This window comes from Colossoma macropomum, unplaced genomic scaffold (genome assembly GCF_904425465.1).
Source record: "Colossoma macropomum unplaced genomic scaffold, Colossoma_macropomum, whole genome shotgun sequence".
In the NCBI taxonomy this organism is placed as follows: Eukaryota; Metazoa; Chordata; class Actinopteri; order Characiformes; family Serrasalmidae; genus Colossoma; species Colossoma macropomum.
The window spans coordinates 15,651,803-15,674,467 of record NW_023494804.1 but is presented as its reverse complement, the minus strand read 5'-3'; the positions used below and the strand labels follow the sequence as shown (position 1 = coordinate 15,674,467).

The following is a 22,665-nucleotide window of genomic DNA, read 5'->3' as shown; positions in this document are numbered from 1 at the left end:
CTAATTAGCAAGGCCTTTATGAGCTGAATTCAGAGCGTTAGATAAGAGTGAACGCTGATCTCCACAGCACTTTGGCCAAGAAGGTCCCCAGTTTGACATAGCTGTTCTATAATGTTCATGCAATGCACATAGTCATCTATTTTCATGATGAAAGCACCACAACACAATAAGTAGCTTAACTGAAGAACATTCCATTGAAAGCTGTGGTAGAACCAGTTCCTCAGGCTCTGGTGTAGCTTTAGCATACCGTATGGAGGCTTGGTGAGGTTGAGGCAGAGCAGGTGATAGGCTTTAGGACAGTCTTTCTTGTCACACATGACCAGCTCTCCACCTTCACCGCAGCAGTAGCAGTAATACTCGTGGGTCTGCCTGCTCTCCAGCTTCAGCTTACGCTTCTTAGTCTTCAGCTTTGAATTCTTCACCTTCTCCTCCTTCTCCATCACCACTACACTCTGCACAACAGCCACAACAGAACAATACACATCTGAGACGAGGACCAAAGATAAATAAAGAAGCAGTGGTGCACCAAATCGAACATTCTTGGCCAAAATCTGAAAACAAAAAGCTTTAATTTGCCTTTTTGCACAAATTTCTATAATTAATTTTTGTTTGACATGCTGTCAGCAGTGACCAGTGCAAGAAAAACACTGTTTAATTCTCATTCTCACCAAAGAAATGTTTTGTAAAGGGTTATATTTTGCCTCTTTGTTGTAGGCATATTTTGTCTTTCAAGAAATTAAAAATTTTCCCCCTAAAATGTTCTGCATTTTCACTCTTTTGAGCAAAACCTTAAGTGCCCTTTTTTCATGCTTTGGACAAAATTTTTCAATGGATATACTTTTGATGCATCCCTAGGAGAGAGAACAAAGGTAAGAGATAAGAAGTAAAAAAAGACCAAAAATGAGAAAGAAAGAAATAATAATAGGGGGAAAAAACTAAATTATGAAGTGCTTGTGTTCCGTGCATCAACAGTGATTAGGTTAATACTCTGTATTGACAAACACACCGCGTGGACGTACCTTGGGCCGAACTCCGAGGAAACCGCTGCAGTTCTCTGCTCCACAGTGACACGATGTTCTCCCATTCCCCAGACAGTCCAGATTATAATTAAACGTCAGCTCAGTGTCTGTGGAAAACACGCAAACCTACTGTTCTAACTCAGAGCTCTACACACTCTTAAAAAAAGATGGTTCTTCAAGGGTTCTTTAGTAAAGACTATGGTTCTATATAGTACCATAAACACTCAAAGAACCTTTTGCCTGCTCAAATGGTCCTTCGCAACGTGAAATGGCTCTTCAGAACAGGATTCTGCTATTGATACAAGCTTAGTGGGATCAGTTTCTCACCTGCTGTGATGTCACACAGCGTGAAGAGTCCGATGCGAATGTCCCCGTTCACCGTCCACTTCTGCGTCTCACAGTTTGGGCTGCAGCTGTGGTTCATGAAGCGAGAGAGATTTCCTTTGGGTCCAGCGTCAATCACACGGTCCTGTAAAAACAACACAAAACCAAAAACGGGTTAATCAAGATACACCAAAAATTTGTTTAAATGTGAATAGATTAGCTTTTCTGACCATTAGATTACATAAAATGAAAATCTTTCTCTGGCACTGACACATAAAACACTGCATGCCATACATACAATACTTAAACAATGAGATGAATTAACAAATACTAGCTACTGAGATTATGAATTATTATTTTACATATTGACATATAAACAGCCACAGACAAGTGATAAATTACTCTTCTTCTGCCATTTCTGACCAAAACATAAAAAATACACATCAAATACAATAAAAAAGATTTGTAATAAAAGAAATATTTTAAAATACCTTGGTGAGGGTCAGCATGTAAAAGTTTGTCACATGATTCTTGTTTGCGTGGCTTATCCGCTGACGACACTCTTCCAAATCAATCAGTTCTCCAACATACTCCATCACAAAATCTCCCTTTAAAGTATGAAACAAATATATTACTCATAAATTCAACTCAGTTCAAAATCTAGCAATATAATTTAAAACTACCCAGTCGTTAAGAGATATGAATACTGACACAACTATCCCTCACAGGTTTTCAGTGTTTATCTAAGTGAGGTTCATGCATTTTACAACATAATGTATTACTGTGGGACCACAAATAACTAGCTGTCAATGTCAGTTAGTGATCCATGATGTCATTCATGGGGGGAAAAAAGTCAATATACTGTTCATAAACAAATTGCAATACGCTACAGGAAGTGTAGGGGCAATATGGCTTCTCTTGTTTTATTCAAAAAGTGCTCTATAATGTTCATATGGTCCACAGAGTCATTCTGACCGACTGCAATGGGGTTAAACAAAACAGTTAGTCAATTAATAAATCTGGCTGACCTTCTTCAGGTCCTGTTTGGTTTTGAGACCCCAGCCGCGGCCGCTGGTCTTGATGACCTCAGTGTCGGTGTAGATGCGTTTGGAGAAGCTCTGGTTGAGGCAGCGTTCTCCGGCTGGACACACCTGCGGGTGGCACTCGTACTGCAGCATGCGGTTCAAACACTGAGAGTCCTGACCGCACGGCCGCTCGTCCGTCGGCCGGCAGTTACAGCGCGGGATCTCTGAAAGATCGGCCACGTGCACCTGCACCTTCCCCACAGGCTTATTGAACTGCAGAGAGACGAAGCAGGAAGTATAAAATGAAATGAACAACTTCAACACTTTTAAAGCATTCATTCATCCAAATATCAGATTTACTCAGTTTTACCTCTTAACACAAAGCTTCTTTAGCTTTAGCACTGGAGCTCTGAAGCTAATGCAGCTAATGAGTAATGGAAGATTATTTAAGGTAATTAGCAGTGTGCTAGCTGCATAATTAATTTGGCATGCATGCCTTAAACCATGTGTAGATAAATAATCCCAAATAGACTTAATGATGTGGTTTCTGACACTGTATGACAAAAGCATGGACAGAAATTCAGGATACTACTGTCTTCATCCATGCAAACTTAAGACACCAAACATGTTGACTACAGTTGCGCTAAAAACAAATATTGTACCAATTTTGCTGAACTAATCCTTTAACGGCACACTTCAAACACTGCCAGGGATATTCACAAAGTGTTAAAAAAAAATTTTCATTTCATAGCATTATTACATTAGCATTATAGCATCATGCACCTAAGCAAATCATTTAAAAACATTTATCTGGACAGAATGTACATTTTTGTCTGTAAAAATACAATATATCATTGATACGAGCTGGTTAGAAGAATGCATATTTGGTTCCTGACTTCTGGCTGCACTCCAGCCATCGCATGGATTTGTCGTACTTCATTTTAATGCAATAAGATGAATTAGGCATTTTATTAAAAATTGGAATTAATACCGGGCTGCCACAAAAAAGAGGGCTGGAAATGGTTAATATATATAAAATCACTGCTTAATGTCTTCATTTTGTTTTAATTTATTCTAATACTAGTGTTTCCAGAGCTAATAAACACTTTCAGGTTAAAAACTTTTTTAAATAAAATTTTATCAGGTGTCTAATTAGGGAGAATTAGAAGAATTAGAATTATGGGGAAGTTACTGCTAACAGAGTATGTATGGTAAAGTATGTGTTGTACCTTGATGAGTTTATATGGTGGGGGTCTGCGGGAGTTGCGCTCCTGTTCTAAAGCCTCTTTCGTCTCGCGCTGAGCCTTCAGCTCCTGGAATCTCCTCGCTGCCTCCTCCAGAGCTACACACAAAATCATACACAGGCTCAAAACTCAGAGCAGCAAAAAGCTCAAACATGATAATGTATATTATTTAGTATAAATTATGTTTATACAGTAACCTGCAAATGTCTATCGACAGCTGAAACAAATACACCATCAGATACACCAATTAGGAAAAAAAGATTTCTTTTGTCAACGCTCTATAATGTCCATATGATCCACATAGTCATTCTGACAGACTGGAAAACACTACAGGAAGTGTAGGGGGCGATAAGACTTCTATTGTTTCGTTTAAAAAGCGCTCTATAATGCATTCAAAATAGTAAGAACAGTTAACTGAAAACTAGTCAGTAGACTAATCAATAATAAAAATAATCATTAGGTACATCCCTAGTTAAATGATGATGCCTTTTTATGTTTCTTATTCGTACCTTTCTTAAAAGTCTTGTTAATCCCGACTTGTCCCTCAGCAAAGTTCTTGTCACTCTCCACATAAGGGAACACTCTGCCCTGGTGGATCCAGTAATAGTCGTGGGACCCGAAGAAGAAAACAGGGAAATCTCCGATGTCGTGCTTCAGACTCTGGATGTTGGACGGAACCAGGCGAGGGTTACAGATTTCGGCGGGCCACCACCTGCAACCGAGAAAATGCACAACAACGCATACAGGACATCAGCATCAGCACAATCCAACATCCGTGAACTGTTTTTCAACAGTTTTTCTCAAACTTTTAATCTGTAAACATTTCCTTTCAATTTTATTATTTTAAGCTGCTGTAAATTTGCTGTCTATGTACATGTTTTTACTTTCCTTATAAATGTAGCTTTATTTAGTAGTTTCTATTTTCATTTCTGATACACTTTGGCTTGTGTTATTTTTTCTGTGAAAAGCTCTGTACATTGTTTTTTAAAAGGTGATACATGAAGGTTACAATAACAATAAATAAATAAATAAGTAAGCAAGTAAGTAAACAAATGACTGTAACTGTTAATAGTATTATATTTAATTACCTTTTCATGGCAATAACAGTAATAACAATCATTATTATTAATAACAATACAAAAACAAACTATGTGAATAATAAACATTATTACTGACATGTTTTAACTGAACTTTATATGTGAACAAGTTTGTCCCAACCCCCCCCCCTTCACTCAGAAAATCTACAATATGGAATTTAAATAGTGTTCAAGATAGAGGTGGGCGATATGGGGAAAAATCTATTATTGCGATTCTTCGATAAATTTTCACAATATATGATACGTCACGATATAGGAGTACTTTGTTAGCTGTTCAGCCTTGTTGTCCCTCTGACAGAGTTGACCAGCGCATCGGCGCCCCCTACTGTGAGCACTGCTTCATGATCTGTTGGGCTGGTTTAGAAATTTTACTCTCACCTTGTTTCCACTCCAATAGATCTACGCCCCCCCCCACCATTTAGCCCAAAAACTTCTCATGATCATTCCCATACATTCTTGTTATGCATGACTATCTCAGGGCTGGCTGAGCTAGAAGTGGGCGGTATGGGAAAAGATCTAATATTGTGATACTTCAAGAAATTTTCACAATACACAATTTTATTATATTTATTTTTTCAGACATCTGATCAGTTGGGAAAGACAAAAAAAGAACCAGTTGTTCTGCATTTTAAAAAATACTATTACAAACTTTTCAATATTTTTTCAATAATTACTTCAATATTTGGTATACTGTATGCACTAAATCAAGTTAAAAGGGACTTATTTTGCTCTCTTTATAATAATGAAACATGCAGTTGGTCAGTGTCTACAGGTAAGTTCAGAAAAGCATAGTGCATTGTAAAATCATTCATCGCGATAATAATATATATTGCTGTATTGCCCAGACCTTGTTTAAGCTTACAACTGTGTATGTGAGGTGCAGGTTTACCTGTAGTTGCCCAGTTTGACCCAGACGATCTGTTTGTAATGAGGTTTCTTTCCTGATCTGCACTCACTGCACAGCCAGACTCCCTCCGGCATCTCAATGTTCAGGCATGAGGGGTGAAACGAGGCGGGACACGCTTCACAGCACAGCAGCCTTCCTCCTACACACACACACACACATATACACACACACACACAAACACACATGCATACGCAAGAGACACATACACAAAGGAGCACACCCCGTTACTGTGTGCCACTCTGCTAACAAACACTAGAGGGCGCTATTCTCCAAACCTCACCCGACAGCATGCCTGTCTCGAACACTGAGGAATAAATGCAGACAGCTGAGGAGCGGATTGCAGATACTGAGTGGGGTTAGAGGTCTCAGGGGTCTGACACCTCTGAATTACTTTAAATAGTTATGGATACACTGCCAGACATCTGAGATATTAGCCACGTTTACATGCAGCCTAAACAATCCGACTAATAGCTCAATCGGAATAGAGCATGTTAATGTATACACTCAATCAGAACAGGCTAGTCTGATTGAAGCCATTCGGAATACAGTTTCTATCCATTTGAACAAGGTAGGTAATCTAGTAAATAATCCGTTAAATAGAAGAATGATAACCATGTAAACGCCTGTATCTGATTACATTGCCAATCAGAAAGTTTAAGTACGTTCTGCGGATGTTCGTTTGCGCCATGGCAAAAGTTTATAACATTCAACATGCTGGAAGCAGAAACTGGTCTGCAGAGGAGACGAAGTTTATGCTTTGGACTTTAAAAAACGGCGGTGGGACGGGCATCCATCTTATGTGTCTCAGAACAAAATGTCTTCCTCTTGCCCTTCTTTAATAAGGACATGTAAAGTAGGTTTTCCATTTTTAACCAGTCTGATATCATTTTAAGGTAATTAAAAACACGCTGCTTAAAAAGCTCACTATTTTCTCATCCATCCATATAAAACTCAGAAGACACGTGTAGGTTCACTGGTGGTTTGGATAGTAAATAAAATGTCTATATTTGTGTTGTAGTCATGGCGACCCCTGGTTCCTATCACTACCATTGTAAAGAGATCTGAACCTTTTCACACCAAACCACTCTGAATCACTCTGTTTACATCTCAAATGTAAAAAAAAATTGCTTTAATTTATCATTGTGGTCAAATAAAAAACTCATATCTCCACTTTTGTCTGTTTTACTTTTTTTGCAAAATTTGAAAATTCCAATTACTCTTTATATTCTGTTCAAAACATATTACTCTGACTTCCATTACAAGTAATGTTTTTTCCTTCTCTTAAGTTACCATTTTGGTAAAAGGTTTTGCTCAGACAGTAACAATGCTAGTATGCTGGCTATGAGCTAATATTAGCAGGTCAACTTATCTTGCTAGCTTGTTTGCAGTTAGGCTACTTTTATGCTGTCTGCTGCGATGATTAATAAAATACGAGGCTTCTTTATAACATATTTGCTGTCTAAGTGAGAATACACGTTTGGGACAACTTGTTAAATATTTGGTGGTGGAATGCTAAGAAATCTGATGCTAACAAGCCTCTAAACCCCGCCCCCAAATTCCTTAGTCCACCCTCTTTTAACAAGGAATTTGCACAGGTGCTTGAGTACCTCCGTATGTTTTTAGCTTTGTTGTCCGTCTAATAGTGTTGACAAGCACTCCAGCGCCCCCTACCGTGAGCTCTGCCATTGGGATTGGTTTAGAAATTTCACTCTCACTTTATTTCCACCCTAATACATCTACGTTCCCCCAGATTTAGCCCAAAACGTTTCTCGTTACACAGGACTATCTCAGCACTGGCTGGCAGATCAGTAACTGAAGAGAATAAAGCTTTCAAACTTTTAAAAAAGCTGAGGAAGAAAAGCTCCTTCCGCCAATTTTCATTCTATAATTTGCAATTCGCAACTCTAATGAGGAGACTTAGTGAGTATTCTGAATGGTTCAGGCATGCATGCTTCAGGGTGAGGTTTGAGGAATATAAAATTTGCATCTAAAAACCTTTGAGCTGTTTGATTTACAATGCAGCCACAGCAAAGGGATCAGACACATAGCGATGAGGCGCATGCCTGCATTTAAAATACTCAAACTAACAGCAAAAGAGGCTAAAAAGCCATTATTTTGGATGGCAAAAAAATAAACTGTGTGCAACAAAATGTCAACAAGGACATAAAAAAGAGAAAGAAATGCAAATAATTTGCATGCTGCCATCCAAAATATGCTTGGAGTCTGGATACAGAAGGGTGCGCTCAAGCAAACACGAGGTGATTTGAAGCAAGCTTACAGCCGAGCAGCTCTAGGACTCAAAATAACCTGCCTTACACCTGCAGAGTTAGGAATTCTGGGAATTTATGACTTTACTACTGAGTATGGTATTATGCCCACCTTTCCTGTGCTTCCACTAATGGGCCACTTCATTAGAAACACCTACCTTGTGCTTCCACTGACTGGCCACTTCATTAGAAACACCTACCTTGTGCTTCCACTGACTGGCCACTTTATTAGAAACACCCATCTTGTGCTTCCACTAACCGGCCACTTTATTAGAAACACCCACCTTGTGCTACCACTAACTGGCCACTTTATTAGAAACACCGACCTTGTGCTACCACTAACTGGCCCCTTTATTAGAAACACCCACGTTGTGCTTATACAATATAAAATGAAAGGTAGCTCCAAGGTAGGTGGACTAAATTCAGTGGACACTAAGTGTACGATAAAAGTTTGTACGAAAAGAGTTTTTATTACGGCTCTAAGGTGTGATTTAATGCGGTGAGTTATTTCAAGTCCATCATTTGCATTAGTAACTGCAAAATTATGGGAAACTTGAACTGAAACTAAACAAAACAAATCAGAAAAGGGTGCCAACACTAAGATTGAAAACAAACGAAGCACACAAACGATTAACACTAAAAATGGCAAGAAAACGTGATGTTACCTTTTCCGATATTCTTTTTGGTAGCTGACGAAGAAGAAGGAATCATAGGTAATTTCATCAACTCAGCACGATTTGACTCAGTCAGAAGGTAGTGAGACTTAAAGGTATAAGAACTTAAAACGGTGTCAGTGTGGTCGTGCACTAAGAGCCCTACACGAGACAAACAGGAAAATCCATGAGCAATCACACACTACCCACCATCCCCGAGAACACACACAGAGAACACACAGCACGGTGAAACACACACACAAACACACACACACACACGCACGCACGCACGCACAGACTCACGCTGTTAAAAAGGGTGAACGAGTCCTGGAAAGAGAAAACAGAAATCTGATGTCTGGGGGGAGTTCAGTGTTGGTCTGGGAGTTTCTGTGATGTCAGGGTTAAAATGCAAATAACTACGGAAGTCCAGAGAGGCCATGAGGTAGTAACAATTTTCTGGATTGTTATCAAGATCACAACATAACTAAGTCATGATCTCAAGAGAACAACTTAACATCTTGTGATCTTAAGAGAACAAAGCTGCCTTGAGAACACAACTTAATTGTATTGTGATCTCGAGGTAACAAAAGTTATCTTGAAATCACAACAAAATTAAGTTGTGATCTCAAGATAACAAAGCTATCTTGAGATCACAACTTAATTATTTTGTAATCTTGAGATAACAAATGTTATCTTTAAAATCACAACAACATTAAACTGTGATCTCAAGATCACAATACAGAAAATTACAGCCACAGCTAATGGCCTCTATGGACTTCTGTGAATAACAGCTGCACCGAAAATTTCAGAATTGAATTTTTTTTTGTCCGATAACTGAAAGTGCCATTTTTGACCACTTAGGACTGAAAATAAGAGAAAAATTTCTAAAAACTTTGAAATAGAGAGTACAGCCACTTTATAGCCCTTTTCAAATTTGATTATTTATTGAATAATTTTATTTTTTTCATTATGGCTACGTACTGTCTTTTACCTAACATTATGATTTTATTATTGTATTGTAAACATTATGAGTTTATCTTTGTAGCATCTTAAGATCCTCTAAATGAAAGACGCATTCTAAATAAAACGCATTATTATTATTATTATTATTATTATTATGGGGACATAAGTTTAAAACAAATTAACAAAGTACAAAGTACATGTCTCTTCAGTAATAAAAATCATCCAGAAAATAAAATTACTACAGGAAGCGCCAGTTTTGGGCTGTAATTATCCAAACCCAGACGTTTGCATCATATATGATGACGCTCTATGCATGTGTACGTGAAAATAAAGTTATATGTGAATATAAAGTGATTTAGTTTAATCTGTTAGTGTGGAATAACTTTCAACTGAGTGCTAAAGTACAATATCTTTTGACTTTTGGTCTATATTATACTACTGTATTTCATGCATGTGTTACAGGGCGCCACTGTAAGTCCTTGGTCTCAGTGGGCTAACCTGTTCTGCAATTTAAAAAAAAAAATAAAAATAAATAAAAAATACAGCAAAGAGCAGTGCCCAAAAAACATTTTTTTCCCAGCACAATGCGATATGTGCCTGGAAAATACATAAAAATCAGAGATATGTAGGACTAAATTTATCAGACGACTACTGAGTTAAAAACAGTCTTAATTTTGCCTGTAATTTTCGCAGAGGACAAGAGACATGGCTGCTCCGGACATAAAAGCCACAGAGTAATGCCTGTAAAACAGGAAATTATTCAGGAAACCACATGCAAACTGAATCCCATCAGAACAGGGCTTTTCTAAGTTTTGGTGATTTGGAGACCTCTCTGGTGGAAATGTGTAACTGCACACAATGCAAATTTAATGCACAATATTTGCAGTATTTGCTTATCATATTTGGGAAAAAATCCATAAAATGTGACCTGTGCAAAGAAAAAAACAAAACCAAAAAAAACCCCAAAAACATTATATATATATATATATAAATAATAATAATAAAAATAGTAAAAAAGAAAACTGTGCACTAAAATTAGCAGAAAAATGCTATATTTATGTTTTCGCATCAGCACAACGATATTTGACCGGGGTTGTTCAAAAGTTTGCATTCGACTGTACAGTAACAATTTCAGTACATTTATTTCATAGAAATTGTTTTTATTACAAATTTATCACAAATTTTTTGGGAGTGTGTACTGAGTTTTGTTTTTGGTTTCAGCCAAGAACTTTGATTTCGGTGCATCATTAAACCTGATACATATTCAATTCAGATTATGACTCATTTTTGCTCAAAATAATCCACCAGATTATGGCTTTTTAAATTTTCTGGTACAGAATTACTCAGTGTGAATAAGAGATAAAATCTGTTCCCATGCCAACAGCCCCCCACCATCAGGACTACAGACAATACAGAAGAATTATCAACACTCTTCTATTCTTAATTAGTTCCTAACCTATTAATCAGAAGAAAAGAGAGCACAAGGGAGTAGAGTATGAACACTAAAGGCTGAAGGTGTCATCAGTGATGCTTCAGCATTTTCACAGAACTTCACTCTGTTAGGGTGGACGATGTAGAAACAATTATAATATCACAATAATGTTTTCACGATACATGATATGAATCACAACATATTGTTATTTCTGAAGTAGAAACAAACAAAATGCACCAGTAAAACAGCAGTGCTACATTTCAAAAAAGCTATAAAAACAATGTGTATATATTTTGTAGCATACTGTTAGACTGTAATTTCTACTATAATGTTCCTTTTGGACTTTCTGGCACATTTCTGCTCAGATTTGCACTTCTTTCCCCCCAAAAAACCCAACTTGTTCTTCGTCTTCAAACAAAGCACAAGCCTACGGTGGTCATGATTAGCCATCTCGCATCCTGCTTCCTAGTAATGTTTTCATCAGCTAACACTATACTGCGGAAATGATCCACCACACACTGACGCAGCTCCATCGAGGCCAACTGATATCCAGTATCTGACAGTCTATTCACAAACACATTATTCTCTGCTGAAATAGCAACTTCACCAAACACTGTTTATTCCCAGAAAACACAAAGCAGGAATTAAACCATAGAGTGGTTATTTTTGGTGTTTTGCTGATGATTTACCGATCGTTCTACTTCATTTAGGCTGTTCAATAATTTGTGGGATTTCTCTTCATGCTTATTTCATCCCACTCCCGCCTGCAGTGGGCTGGTTACCAACTCGCTCCCACACACAGCACTGAAAATTAGTCCCGCACCGCATATTGTGGCTGGTCCCGCAGGTCCAGCAGCAGTGCAGATCTCTACTGTCATCTACAGTTAAGCAGAGGCAAATCAAGCAGAGCTACACTTTTTTTCTTGAGAGTGAAAACATATTCATTTTGCTAGTGTACAGGCTAAAAATTTTAAATTGTATGTTAAGCTAAGACAACTATTTTAAGTCCGTCAACATGGTATCAAACGTTTAAGTTTTTGTGTTAATAGCAAAGATGTGCTGTGGAAAAAGCGTTTACCAGTGTCATATTAAAGACATATAAATGAACATAATTTAATAGCTGATAAAGAAACTGTTGGCCGTGTCAGAATGCAAAATGAATGACAGTGGCGTCTCCAAGGCAGAGTACCAATCAGAGCAAACAACCTGGCTCTAGTGACAGTGGACGATTCTGCCTATTGGTCTGATTCAGCCCTGCATGACTGAGCCCCCCCGCAGAAAAACAGACCACTTCACACTGAGCTTTTATGAGTTATGAGCTGTTATGAGTCGACCTGGTCAGATTTTCAAACACAGTACAGAAATTTCCCATCTGCCTGACTGCTCCAAACCTGTAAGGAACACACAAAGATGGTTCTTCACGGGTTCTTTAGTAAAGAAAATGGTTCTATAAAGAACATAGAACACTTGAAACACCCTTTGCATGATTAAAAGTTCTTTGCATGTGGAAATGGTTTATTCAGGTTGATGAAGAATGTGTTGTAGATGGTTCTATATAGCACCAAAAAAAGGTTCTTCTGTTGTTACAAGTTCGACATCGTAACAACAGAGGAACACTTTTGGGTGCTATATAGACCATTTTTTTTTTTTTACTTAGGAACCCTTGAAGAACCATCATTTTTAAGTGTACTATAAGAGATTAACTTCTTTTCTGTCAATCAATTTTTCTGCCGTTCTTCTCAGCTTGATTTGAGTTGGTGGGACTAAATTTAGAGCAGGTACGTCAGATTTGCCAGAGTACCAATCAGAGCAATCGGCGTGTGTACGTCAGCTACTCTCCCTGATCTCCCACTGCTCCAAGTCCCAGACAAAACTCCAGAAAAAAGTGACATCAGAAATTTCTCGACAGAAAAGAGCAACAGCGTTCTTTCTCTGCCAGTTCAGGGTCAAAAACATCACAAAAACTATGCACTCTTAAAAAAGATGGTTCTATATAGAACCCTTATATTTCCTCTTAAATTTTCTACTTTATACTATTTTTAGTGTGGCTCTACTATTTTGCTGGTGAATTTTCTCCCTTCCAACATTTCTAAACTTCAGAAAAACTAAGACCCAATCCCATTTCTTATTTTTACTCCTACCCCGTGTTTTTGAGTGTCTCCTTGCCCCTTGGAACTGAGTTACAGGGTGTAGTGGTTGAAATCTTCCCAATGAAATGAGACCCTCAAATAAAAAAGAACATTACTTCATTAACTGGCTACTAGCGGTGCTCTGTAGGCGACCCTGCCAGTCTGCAGTGATAGCAGAGGAGGGTGAAGTTCAGCAACCTCACTGCTGGGCTTTAGTTACATTTAGGGAATCATATGCCTTCAAAGGGGGGGGGCAATTATTTATTATCACCCACCCATAATTCTTCAGTGATATAAAGCTGAACTATTCAACAGCTTCTCCTTTGAATTTTCCCATTTCACCTTAAATGGTGCTGCACCATTTAAGGTTGAATGGGAAACGTAGCTAGCTAGCTACCGAGACATCAGCACTACTAGCGACTTTTTATGCTTGTTATGAAGAAAAGGGCCATAACACACTGAAACAACATTAAACTAAGATAATACAATGGTTATTGGAATTTTTAAGAGAGAAAATACTCACATTTGTGGGTTTCTTTGGTCTCTTGTGCAGCCATCTTGCCGGTTTTTCTGTTCTTTCTCAAAACACTCTGCTTGGAGTCTGAAAAACCTCCGTTTGGAGGGTCATGTAGCCCTAACGCTTCGCCCTACCCCTCTACCTCAACAAGAATTGAGACACCCTACCCCTAGACGTGACCGCACAAAACACAGTGGCAAGAGCTGAGTGGTAGGGGCGAGGAGTGAAATGGAATTGGGCCTAAATATCATAATACTGTGTACTGTAAAAAAGTCTCTAAATTTTATGTTGTAATATTTCTGCCATATTGTCCACCTTTAACTCACAATCACTGTTTTTTTCAGCCAAAATTACAGCAAGTTGCCCTGAGAAGGCGGCCTACAGAAATCTGAGCCATGCGTGAGCTCACCATCACTGATAACACCTTTAAAGGACACAAGAGAGAGGAAACGAACTGTTTTATTTGAAAGGGAAACGTCTGTTTGCGTCCACTTTAACCTCAGCCACACTTCTGAAGGATCACAGACAGAATTAATCTTTTACAGATTATCAAGAAACAAACACGCTCCGATGGTTTACGGACACACAGTACATCTAAAAGGAAGAAGATTAGGTGAAAAAAGGAAAGAAAGGTTAGAAACTGCATTCAAAAAGTGTCCCTACAGTTAGAAAAGGAACATTTACATGGACAAAGACAACACAGGACCAGCAGTCATTAAGTTATTCGTACTGTATGAGAAGTACTAATAATATTCTGTTATGGCTATGTCAATATTAATGAGGAAAAGCATGCGTTCCGCACGTTTCGCTGTGAAAGAACCAGACATATGAACACAGCCTGGCTGCTCTCTGGTGACTGACTCTCTGTATAAGAGGGTGAAGGGACCAGGCTTACCTCGGGCACAAATGAAACACCAGCCTACGTTTACAGGCGAGGACAAGTGGCCATTTCTCCGAGCGCTCGAGTGGTTGCTGCAGATGATGACGTGAGGTGTGATGACCACACTGCCTGCCGCGATGCAGGCGTCTCCAGTGTGGTACGCCACGGGACAGCGGATACAGCGCATCATTCGGCCTGCAAAACAAACACTAATCACTGAGTTCTGTTCAAGGGTTCTTTGGTGAAGAAAACAGTTCTATGTAGAACCGTGAACACACAAAGAACCCTTTGCATGATTAAAGGGTTCTTTGCATTGTGAAAGCGTTCTTCAGATTGACGGAAAATGTGCTGTAGATGGTTCTATATAGAACCTTTTTGAGAATGGCTCTATTTAGTACCAAAAAGGGTTAGATGTTAAGCCTGTAACAACAAAAGAACCCTTTTTGGTGTTAAATAGAACCCTTTCCAAAAAGGTTTTATATAGAAACAAATAAAACACACTCTCCATCAATCTGAAGAACCTTTTCATGATGCAAAGAACTCTTTAATCATGAGTGTTCATGGTTATTTATAGAATTTTCTCTACTAACCCTAACCCTGAAGAACCATCTTTTTTAAGTGTGTACTTAGCAATGGAGGTACTGTTTATGGGGCATATTAGCCATGTTAATATAATAATCTAATTTACCACAACAATTAGAAATTATGCATTAATTTTAATGTCATAATTTATCTAATGTATTTTTAATTTTATTTTATTATATAATATAAAACTATTATATACTACTATATAGTATAAATTTTAACTATTTTTTTTGTTTTAACGTTTGGTTCATTAGCATTGTTTTTTATATTTTATTTCTAGTTATGGATTTATAAACGTGTTATAAATTCTATAACCAGATATTAATGTGTTTTCTGATGGTGTATGTATGTGCCTGACCTTTGTTGGCCTTGTGCAGGTCTCTCTCCAGACAGCAGGTGGCGCAGCTGTGCTGAGGGCAGCGCAGTCCTCTGGGCTCAGCGGCGCTGCCCGGGTATTTACGAGCACACGTCTCATGGTAGTAGCGACCACATCCGTTTACCGAACAGCGCTTTATATCTCCTTCAGCGACTTTACAGGAGAAACAGGGGTGGGAACCTGGAGGAGAGAGAGAGAGAAAAAGATAAAGAAAGAAAGAAAGACAAAAAAAAAAAGAAAGAAGGAAAGAGTGAGTGAGTGTGAAGGTAAAGCCTAACTTAACCATCAAATTCAGTGGAACTACACTGCTATAAAAGGTTTCCAGTGTACACTACACACTTAAAAAAGATGGTTCTTCAAGGGTACCTTAGTAAAGAACCTATATAACCTATATTCTATATAGCACCATGAACACTCAAAGAACCCTTTGCAGGATTAAAGGGTTATTTGCATGGTGAAATGGTTCTTCAGAGTGACAGAACCATTCTTTGGTGGTTCTATATGGCACCAAAAAGGGTTCATCTATTGTAACAGGTTTGACATCATAACAATAAAAGAACCCTTTTTGGTGCCATATAGAACCTTTTTCAAAAAGCCACAAAGAACCATAATTTTTAAGCGTGTACGTGGATCTGCTGTGATGCACCCACAACACAATATCAAGCGTCAGCATTCTCCATCATTTTATTAATTTATTGCACTCCATGTTAAACCCATTTAAGCTTAAGTGTCACAGTTCATCATATACTGTCAGTTTAACAGCTGTAGTAGCCATAATAATAACAATAATACTACATTAATGTCTAGAATACTTTTCACACATGTAACATCTACATTCTGACTTGACTTAAAGGCAGTTTCCTAGAATAACGATTGTCCATTCTTTTAGTTTGAGCTGTGTATTATTATTATTATTATTTTTCACCATTATCTCACTTTAAATGTTTATCCTGACCAAGTTACATTATCCCTCACCACATTATTTTATACATTTGGGGAAAATATCTAATTGCGATTTTTCTGACCAATATTGCAACTGTCATTTTAAACTGCAATCTATAAATTTCTATAAATTTAAATTTTTTTAGGCCTGAGGCTCGAACACTGAAACATAGTGTGCTAAAATGCTTGTTAATTGTGATGTCACAGCACATGGGTGTTCGATTGCTTCTGACTGTTGAGCTCTTAGGTTTTCTACTCAAAACAGTGCTGCTGATAATGTAATACATAACAGTAATAATATTAATAATAATAATTAGAATAATAACAATAACACAACAACAACAACAACAATAAGAAGAAGAACAACAACAGTAGTAGTAATTGATCTGACCTGTCCTGCACTCAGTGCAGATGGCCTCTCCCTCCGTCCCCCCAGCGGAGGCCAGACACTCAGGGTGAAACAATCTGTTACAGTCGCCCTCACAGCTCAGCAGGGAATCCCCAAACGTCTCACACACCTGCAGAGGCACCACACACAGTTCTCCTGAACACCTGTCTAGAGCTTTTATCTTCCTTCCGCACAATGACGCAAGAGCACAGCTAAACTCCAGCGTTAAAAAGTGACCTTTGTTTGGGTTTTTGTGTCAGACCACCCTGTGAGCTTTCTCACCTGACACACCAGGTCCTTCTTAGAGGAGCTGCTGCCCTGCCGTGAGACATTAGAGTCAACTGACTGAGCGTCAGAGCCATCAGCGTCCACTGTAGCAGGACTGTCTGAGCGCTTCCCAAAGCCACTCTGTTCAAAACACAATACACAAAATACAAACTTTCAGTGATTGGTTAAAATTCTGAAATAATGAATTTTATTCTCATGTGGCATAGCTAACAAACCACACTACGTCTATCTAACTTTACGCTATCAATTTTGGTTCCTTCAAAAAGAAGCCTTATGAGTAGGGATGTACACATATACATGTATACATACAGAGAGAGAGAGAGAGAGAGAGAGAGAGAGAGAGAGAGAGAGAGAGAGAGAGAGAGAGAGAGAGAGAGAGAGAGAGAGAGAGAGAGAGAGAGACCTTATGACAGATACATACTTTCTTTGATTTGTTACCTGTGGGTCGTTGAGTCCTCTGGAGTCAGAGTCAGATGTGTCTCTGTACAGAGAGCTGGCCATCTCCACATCCGTAGAGGCCCGGCTGCGTTTCTTCAGTGGCTTACACGAATCTGAGATCTCACTCGCCCCTGCAGGAGCACAGAGCTGTTAGCAGGCTGCAGGCACACTACCCATTACAGCAATACCATCTCAGCACAGGACAAACCATCGCCGCTCAAATCACCCAGTACATAACAGGGCCAAATGATCTATCATGCCAACAATGTGTAGACGACTAGTGATTTTTTTGGTTGTGGAATCACAGGAACTCTTGTGACAACATTGTGGAAACGGCCCCAACTGCTGAACATAATATGAGCCCCACCGTTTAACTATAGGACATCAATATAGACTGAACTGGAGAATCTAAACACTGAACAAAATCACTGTTAAAACAAAGACTTCTAACATCATCTCTAGTGTCAGAATAAAATGTTATAACTTTTTATGAAGAGAATTGTATTATCACCCCAAGGCCTACAATATTTATAATTTTTACAACCAATGTTTCCCATTAATTTACCTACATTGTGGGGTCTGCTATAGTCTAATTTGTCCTGCCAGAGTTTTATAATGAACTGAAAATACCTTTACACTTCGCATAATAACAAAGAACATTGTGTTTTGCCCTGTCACTTTGGCAAAGCATCTTGCACTACCAGTCAGACCCCCTCCCCTCCCCTGCTCACACACACATGTATGCATGCAACACAACACCGTTTGACTTGAGGTCAGTAACATTTACTTTAGTGTCCACTGCAGTTCCACACTCGTCCAAACATAGTCTTATCGTTATCAGTGTAAGACAGTAAACAGATAATGTCAACACAGAAGTCATTACTGGTAATTAATGTTAATTCAACTTTACACTCTTAAAAAAAATTGTTCTTCAAGGGTTCCTTAGTTAAGAAAATGGTTCTATAAAAAAAACATGAACATGAAACCCTTTGCATGATTAAAGGGCTCTTCAGATTGATGGAGAATGTGCTGTAGATGGTTCTATGTAGAGCCATTCTGAAGTGTTCTATACAGCACCCAAAAGGGTTCTTCTAGTGTGACAAGCTTGACATTGTAACAATCGCAAATATCTGAACTATTTTCAAAAAGGTTCATTATAGAACTATCTACAGCATTCTTCATCAATCTTAAGAACCCCTTAGTGACGCAAAGAACAATTTAATCATACAAAGGGTTCTCTTAGTGTTCACAGTTCTTTACCAAACCCTTTTCTTTACTTAAGAACCCTTTTTAAAAATGTAGCTTTGTTAGCGAATGTTAACGTCAGCGTGTTCGACTCTCGTCTCCTCACTTTAAAACAGGGCGTGTAAAAGCAAATATGGACTTATGTATTTATCTAAATGAGTGACCGTGGTCATCTGTAAGATCGTCACATCACCCACCCCTGCGCTCTACAGCTCAGCTCAGTTGAAATAAGCCTATTTTTAATTATTCTGTATATTACTCTGTATACTCTCTATTCAGTATTTTATCTTTTCTAAAAAATAAACACAGGTAACCATGTTTTTTTTTTTTAACACAGGTAACCACTTCTGCTTTGTTTCTTTGACGGCTGAAATGTGAGCTCTAGTCGTTCTTTTGTGTCGTCCGTTTGCTTTGTGACCTTTTCACTGTGTCATTTACACCCAAACAACCTGTGTGTTTATGACAAAATCACTAAAGCACACAACTGTTTAGAGCACAGAGTTCTTCACACATCTAACCTCTTAATTTTGCTCAAAGTGCACGAGACTGACGCATTTAACTTTAAAATATACTTCCTTCCAGGGGGTAGGATGCCCCCAGACCCCCTTAGAGGGTTCTCAGCTAGGTCCACTCATCATAGTCCCACAAAATTCTGTGGGAAACACTGCACACTGTGAGTTTCTACTTTTTATTTGTGTTTATGAAGTGCAATTACTAAGAACTGATAATGAAATCAATCATTAATCACTATTTAACTAAAACTACATACCCTCTTAGAAAAGGTTCTTCAAAGGCTCTTTAGTGAAGAAAATGGTTCTAAACAAAACCATGAACACTCAAAGAACCCTCTGCATGATTAAAGGGTTCTTTGCATCAAGAAAGTGTTCTTCAGATTGATGGAGTGTGTAAATAAAACCTTTTTGAAAATGGTTCTATATAGCACCAAAAAATGTTCTTCTACTGTTACGGTGTCAAGCCTGTAACAATAGAAGAACCCTTTTGGGTGCTATACAGAATCCCTTGCAAAAAGGCTCTACATAGAACCATCTATAGCACATCCATGCACATTTTTCCTCAATGTGAAGAACGCTTTCATGATGCAAAGAGTCCTATAATCATGCAGAGGGTTCTTTGAGTGTTCATGGTTCTATTTAGAACCATTTGCAGAACCCCTGAAGAACCATCTCTTCAAGAGTGTACTGCAGTATAAAATTACATTTTTCAAATATGAATTTTTATCAGTTATTGGAACCTCTTAAAACCAGTTTTGTATTTGCCACAACATTTTCATATCAGTTGGGCCGTTCTAGACAAATGGAGTGTAGTATTATTCTACAATAGTAGTACGTCTTTCCTTACCAACAGTGTGATCTAAAAATATATATACACACACATAACGACTAAGCTACAACACTATATTCACTGTCATTCTAGCACACATCTGAAACCCGCAATGTTTCTGTTCATCCGTTTCAGTAAATGCTGGTGTGAACAGCTGCGCTAACAATGTGAGGAGAGCTTCACCTTTTTGCGATCCCGTCTTAAAGTCCATCTGAGGTGCAGTTTCCGCCTGGAAGACAAAGGCAGACATAATTCTTAGAATTCAGTCAAACGTCTACAACGTCTGTACACACATACAGCATCCTGTACGCCGCACTCAAACTGTACTTTACACAAAACTGACCTTGTAAAACATAATGTAGGAAATGAAAATGGAAAAGCTGCTTTGTGTCAAACCTTTATTGCCTTAAGTGCAATAATAAACGTGCTTAAGTTATAAATTGGCACTACGTGGCAGGATGCACGCAAGAAATAACTACAGTATACAAATATATCCTGCCCGGTCACTTAGTCTCCATTTGTCACCAAAGTTTGTGTGGTAAATGTGTTTAATATGTGTTCGATGAGTTTAGCGAAAATATATCAGCAAAATCAGCAAAGAAAAAAAGGTAATCATAGGTAAAAAGGTAAAAAGTGGCAAAATATGACAAAAAATATATTTATATTAAAATGAGTGAAAGTCAATGAAAGAAATGCTTTGGTTTAACTCTCATTATTTGTATTTGTTTTGCTAGTGAATTTTAATATTTTATCTGAAATGTTTAACACTAAAATTAACTCCACATTCCATTCTCTACAGTATTTATAAATAATGTTTACATTCACAAGAGGACAAAAACCGAAGCTGACTGAATGTCAATACACACTCACACCCACATACATACATTATATACATACATACACAAGGTGGAGTATTAGGTATTAGTGGTGGTAAATGTACTGCATGGCTGTATTTATAGAGCAGGTGATGCTGCAGTGATGGACAGTGTGATTTTGTTCTACCTGTTCTTTCTTCACCTTCTTCTTTGGAACGGGTTCTACACTCTTCTCTGACTCTGAGCGGCTGCGCACACACCGGCGCTGCTGCTTCCTCTCCATCGCTTCTGCACAGAACGCACAGAACACACACACACACAGACACATTAACCTGTGTAGGCACTGGGGTTGCAACGATATGAGATTTTCACAATATAATAACCGGCTCAAAAAATATCATGGTATCAGAGTATACGGTATTTTACAATTCTTAAAAGCAACTGCTGTAGCTGGTTGAGGTAGAGAAATGCCATCCTAAGTGCTTTAAAAGACTCAAAATGGTTGCCAATTCACTGTAGTTTCATGACAGAGCAGCCAGACTCATCCTGTTTGTACTCACACACACACACACCACACACACACACTCACTTATGATAGCCCTCCAAGCCAGGACCGTTAGAGTGTGTGTTTCTTTATGGGGTCAGATCGAATTCTTATTTATGCTACTTAATGCCTAATTTCCCTATATTTTTGTTTTTTACTCTGCTATGTTGTAAATAAGGCCTTTACCTTAATCCATTTCCAAGTTATTTTTAAATGAACAGTGTCTTATTATTAGTTCTTTCACTTTTAGAACCATATTTAACAACTGAGATAAAACAAAAAAGGCTTTTTAATATTTTATTGTGCAAAATAGTAAAAACAAAGAACTGAACAACATACAGATAAACTTAGAATGCCTACATGTAAGCAAGCATTGAGTTGTGCTATGACTGAGCTGGTCCTGGGCTTGTTGAGAGCAAGAATTTCAACAAGTATTTCAAAACAGTTCTACAGGTACCAAATCAACCTATGTGAAACAAAACCAGAGCTCTGCAGAACTGCGAACATTTTAACACAAAACATATCAGAAATCTAATGAAGTCTTGACTTTAGAACTAAAATCCAAGGCCTGTTTGGTGGATGTTTAAGTCCGTACCTTTTGAAGTGTGCTCCCCGCTTTCTGGGTCGCTCCAGGTTGTAGGTGAAGCCGCTCGTTCTTCCTCGCTGGAGCACGTCTCAGCCTCTGCTTTATCACTCGAGCCCTGCACGCACAGGACAGAGAGGTCAGATCAAAACCATGCCATCATTGAAATATAGAAAACTGTACAAGAAATACAGCCAGTAAAGGAGTTCCAAGCATGAAGAGAACCAGGAGGGTCTATGGAACATGAAGCATATTTGCTAGAACTCACACTAGAGGTGGGTTAGCTTTAGTTCCCACCAACACTGTCAGCTCTGTCTACATTTAGACAGAAATCTGAGGACTGCTGCTTAATGCCAGCCTCACATCAAACAACTTTTCAAGCGATTCCAGTAAACACGTTTATATTCAGCCTGATAATCCATTAATGACTAATAGCTCAATCAGAATAGAACATGTCCACATGAACACTCGGAATACAATTTCTAACTGATTGAACGAGGACCGTGCAAACGCCTGAATCTGATTACAATCCCAATCAGAAAGTTTAAGTATATTCTGGTGTGTGTATTGTGTAATAGCGAAAGTTCATAAAGTTCAACATGGCGGGAGCAGAAACAGGTCTGCAGAGGAGACGAAGTTTATGCTTTGAACTTTAAAAGACGG

General features: G+C 38.3%; 1 protein-coding gene across 2 annotated transcripts in view; it reads right to left on the bottom strand.

Moving 5' to 3' along the window:
- The window catches only part of nsd3 (nuclear receptor binding SET domain protein 3), a 48,077-nt gene that overhangs the window by 5,606 nt on the left and 19,806 nt on the right, over window positions 1-22,665 (bottom strand). The window contains exons 7-23 of one of the 2 annotated variants that reach the window (XM_036594364.1): window positions 22,015-22,120; window positions 21,063-21,163; window positions 20,244-20,289; window positions 17,475-17,605; window positions 17,031-17,156; window positions 16,752-16,878; window positions 15,401-15,598; window positions 14,473-14,652; window positions 8,549-8,698; window positions 5,599-5,755; window positions 4,122-4,324; window positions 3,598-3,710; window positions 2,372-2,641; window positions 1,835-1,951; window positions 1,347-1,488; window positions 1,020-1,126; window positions 248-452 (exon numbers count right to left, since the gene is read on the bottom strand). In XM_036594364.1, the coding sequence (XP_036450257.1) occupies window positions 248-452; window positions 1,020-1,126; window positions 1,347-1,488; window positions 1,835-1,951; window positions 2,372-2,641; window positions 3,598-3,710; window positions 4,122-4,324; window positions 5,599-5,755; window positions 8,549-8,698; window positions 14,473-14,652; window positions 15,401-15,598; window positions 16,752-16,878; window positions 17,031-17,156; window positions 17,475-17,605; window positions 20,244-20,289; window positions 21,063-21,163; window positions 22,015-22,120 (2,479 nt within the window). The remainder of the gene's footprint in view (window positions 1-247; window positions 453-1,019; window positions 1,127-1,346; window positions 1,489-1,834; window positions 1,952-2,371; window positions 2,642-3,597; window positions 3,711-4,121; window positions 4,325-5,598; window positions 5,756-8,548; window positions 8,699-14,472; window positions 14,653-15,400; window positions 15,599-16,751; window positions 16,879-17,030; window positions 17,157-17,474; window positions 17,606-20,243; window positions 20,290-21,062; window positions 21,164-22,014; window positions 22,121-22,665) is intronic. The other variant, XM_036594365.1, reaches the window with a different exon arrangement.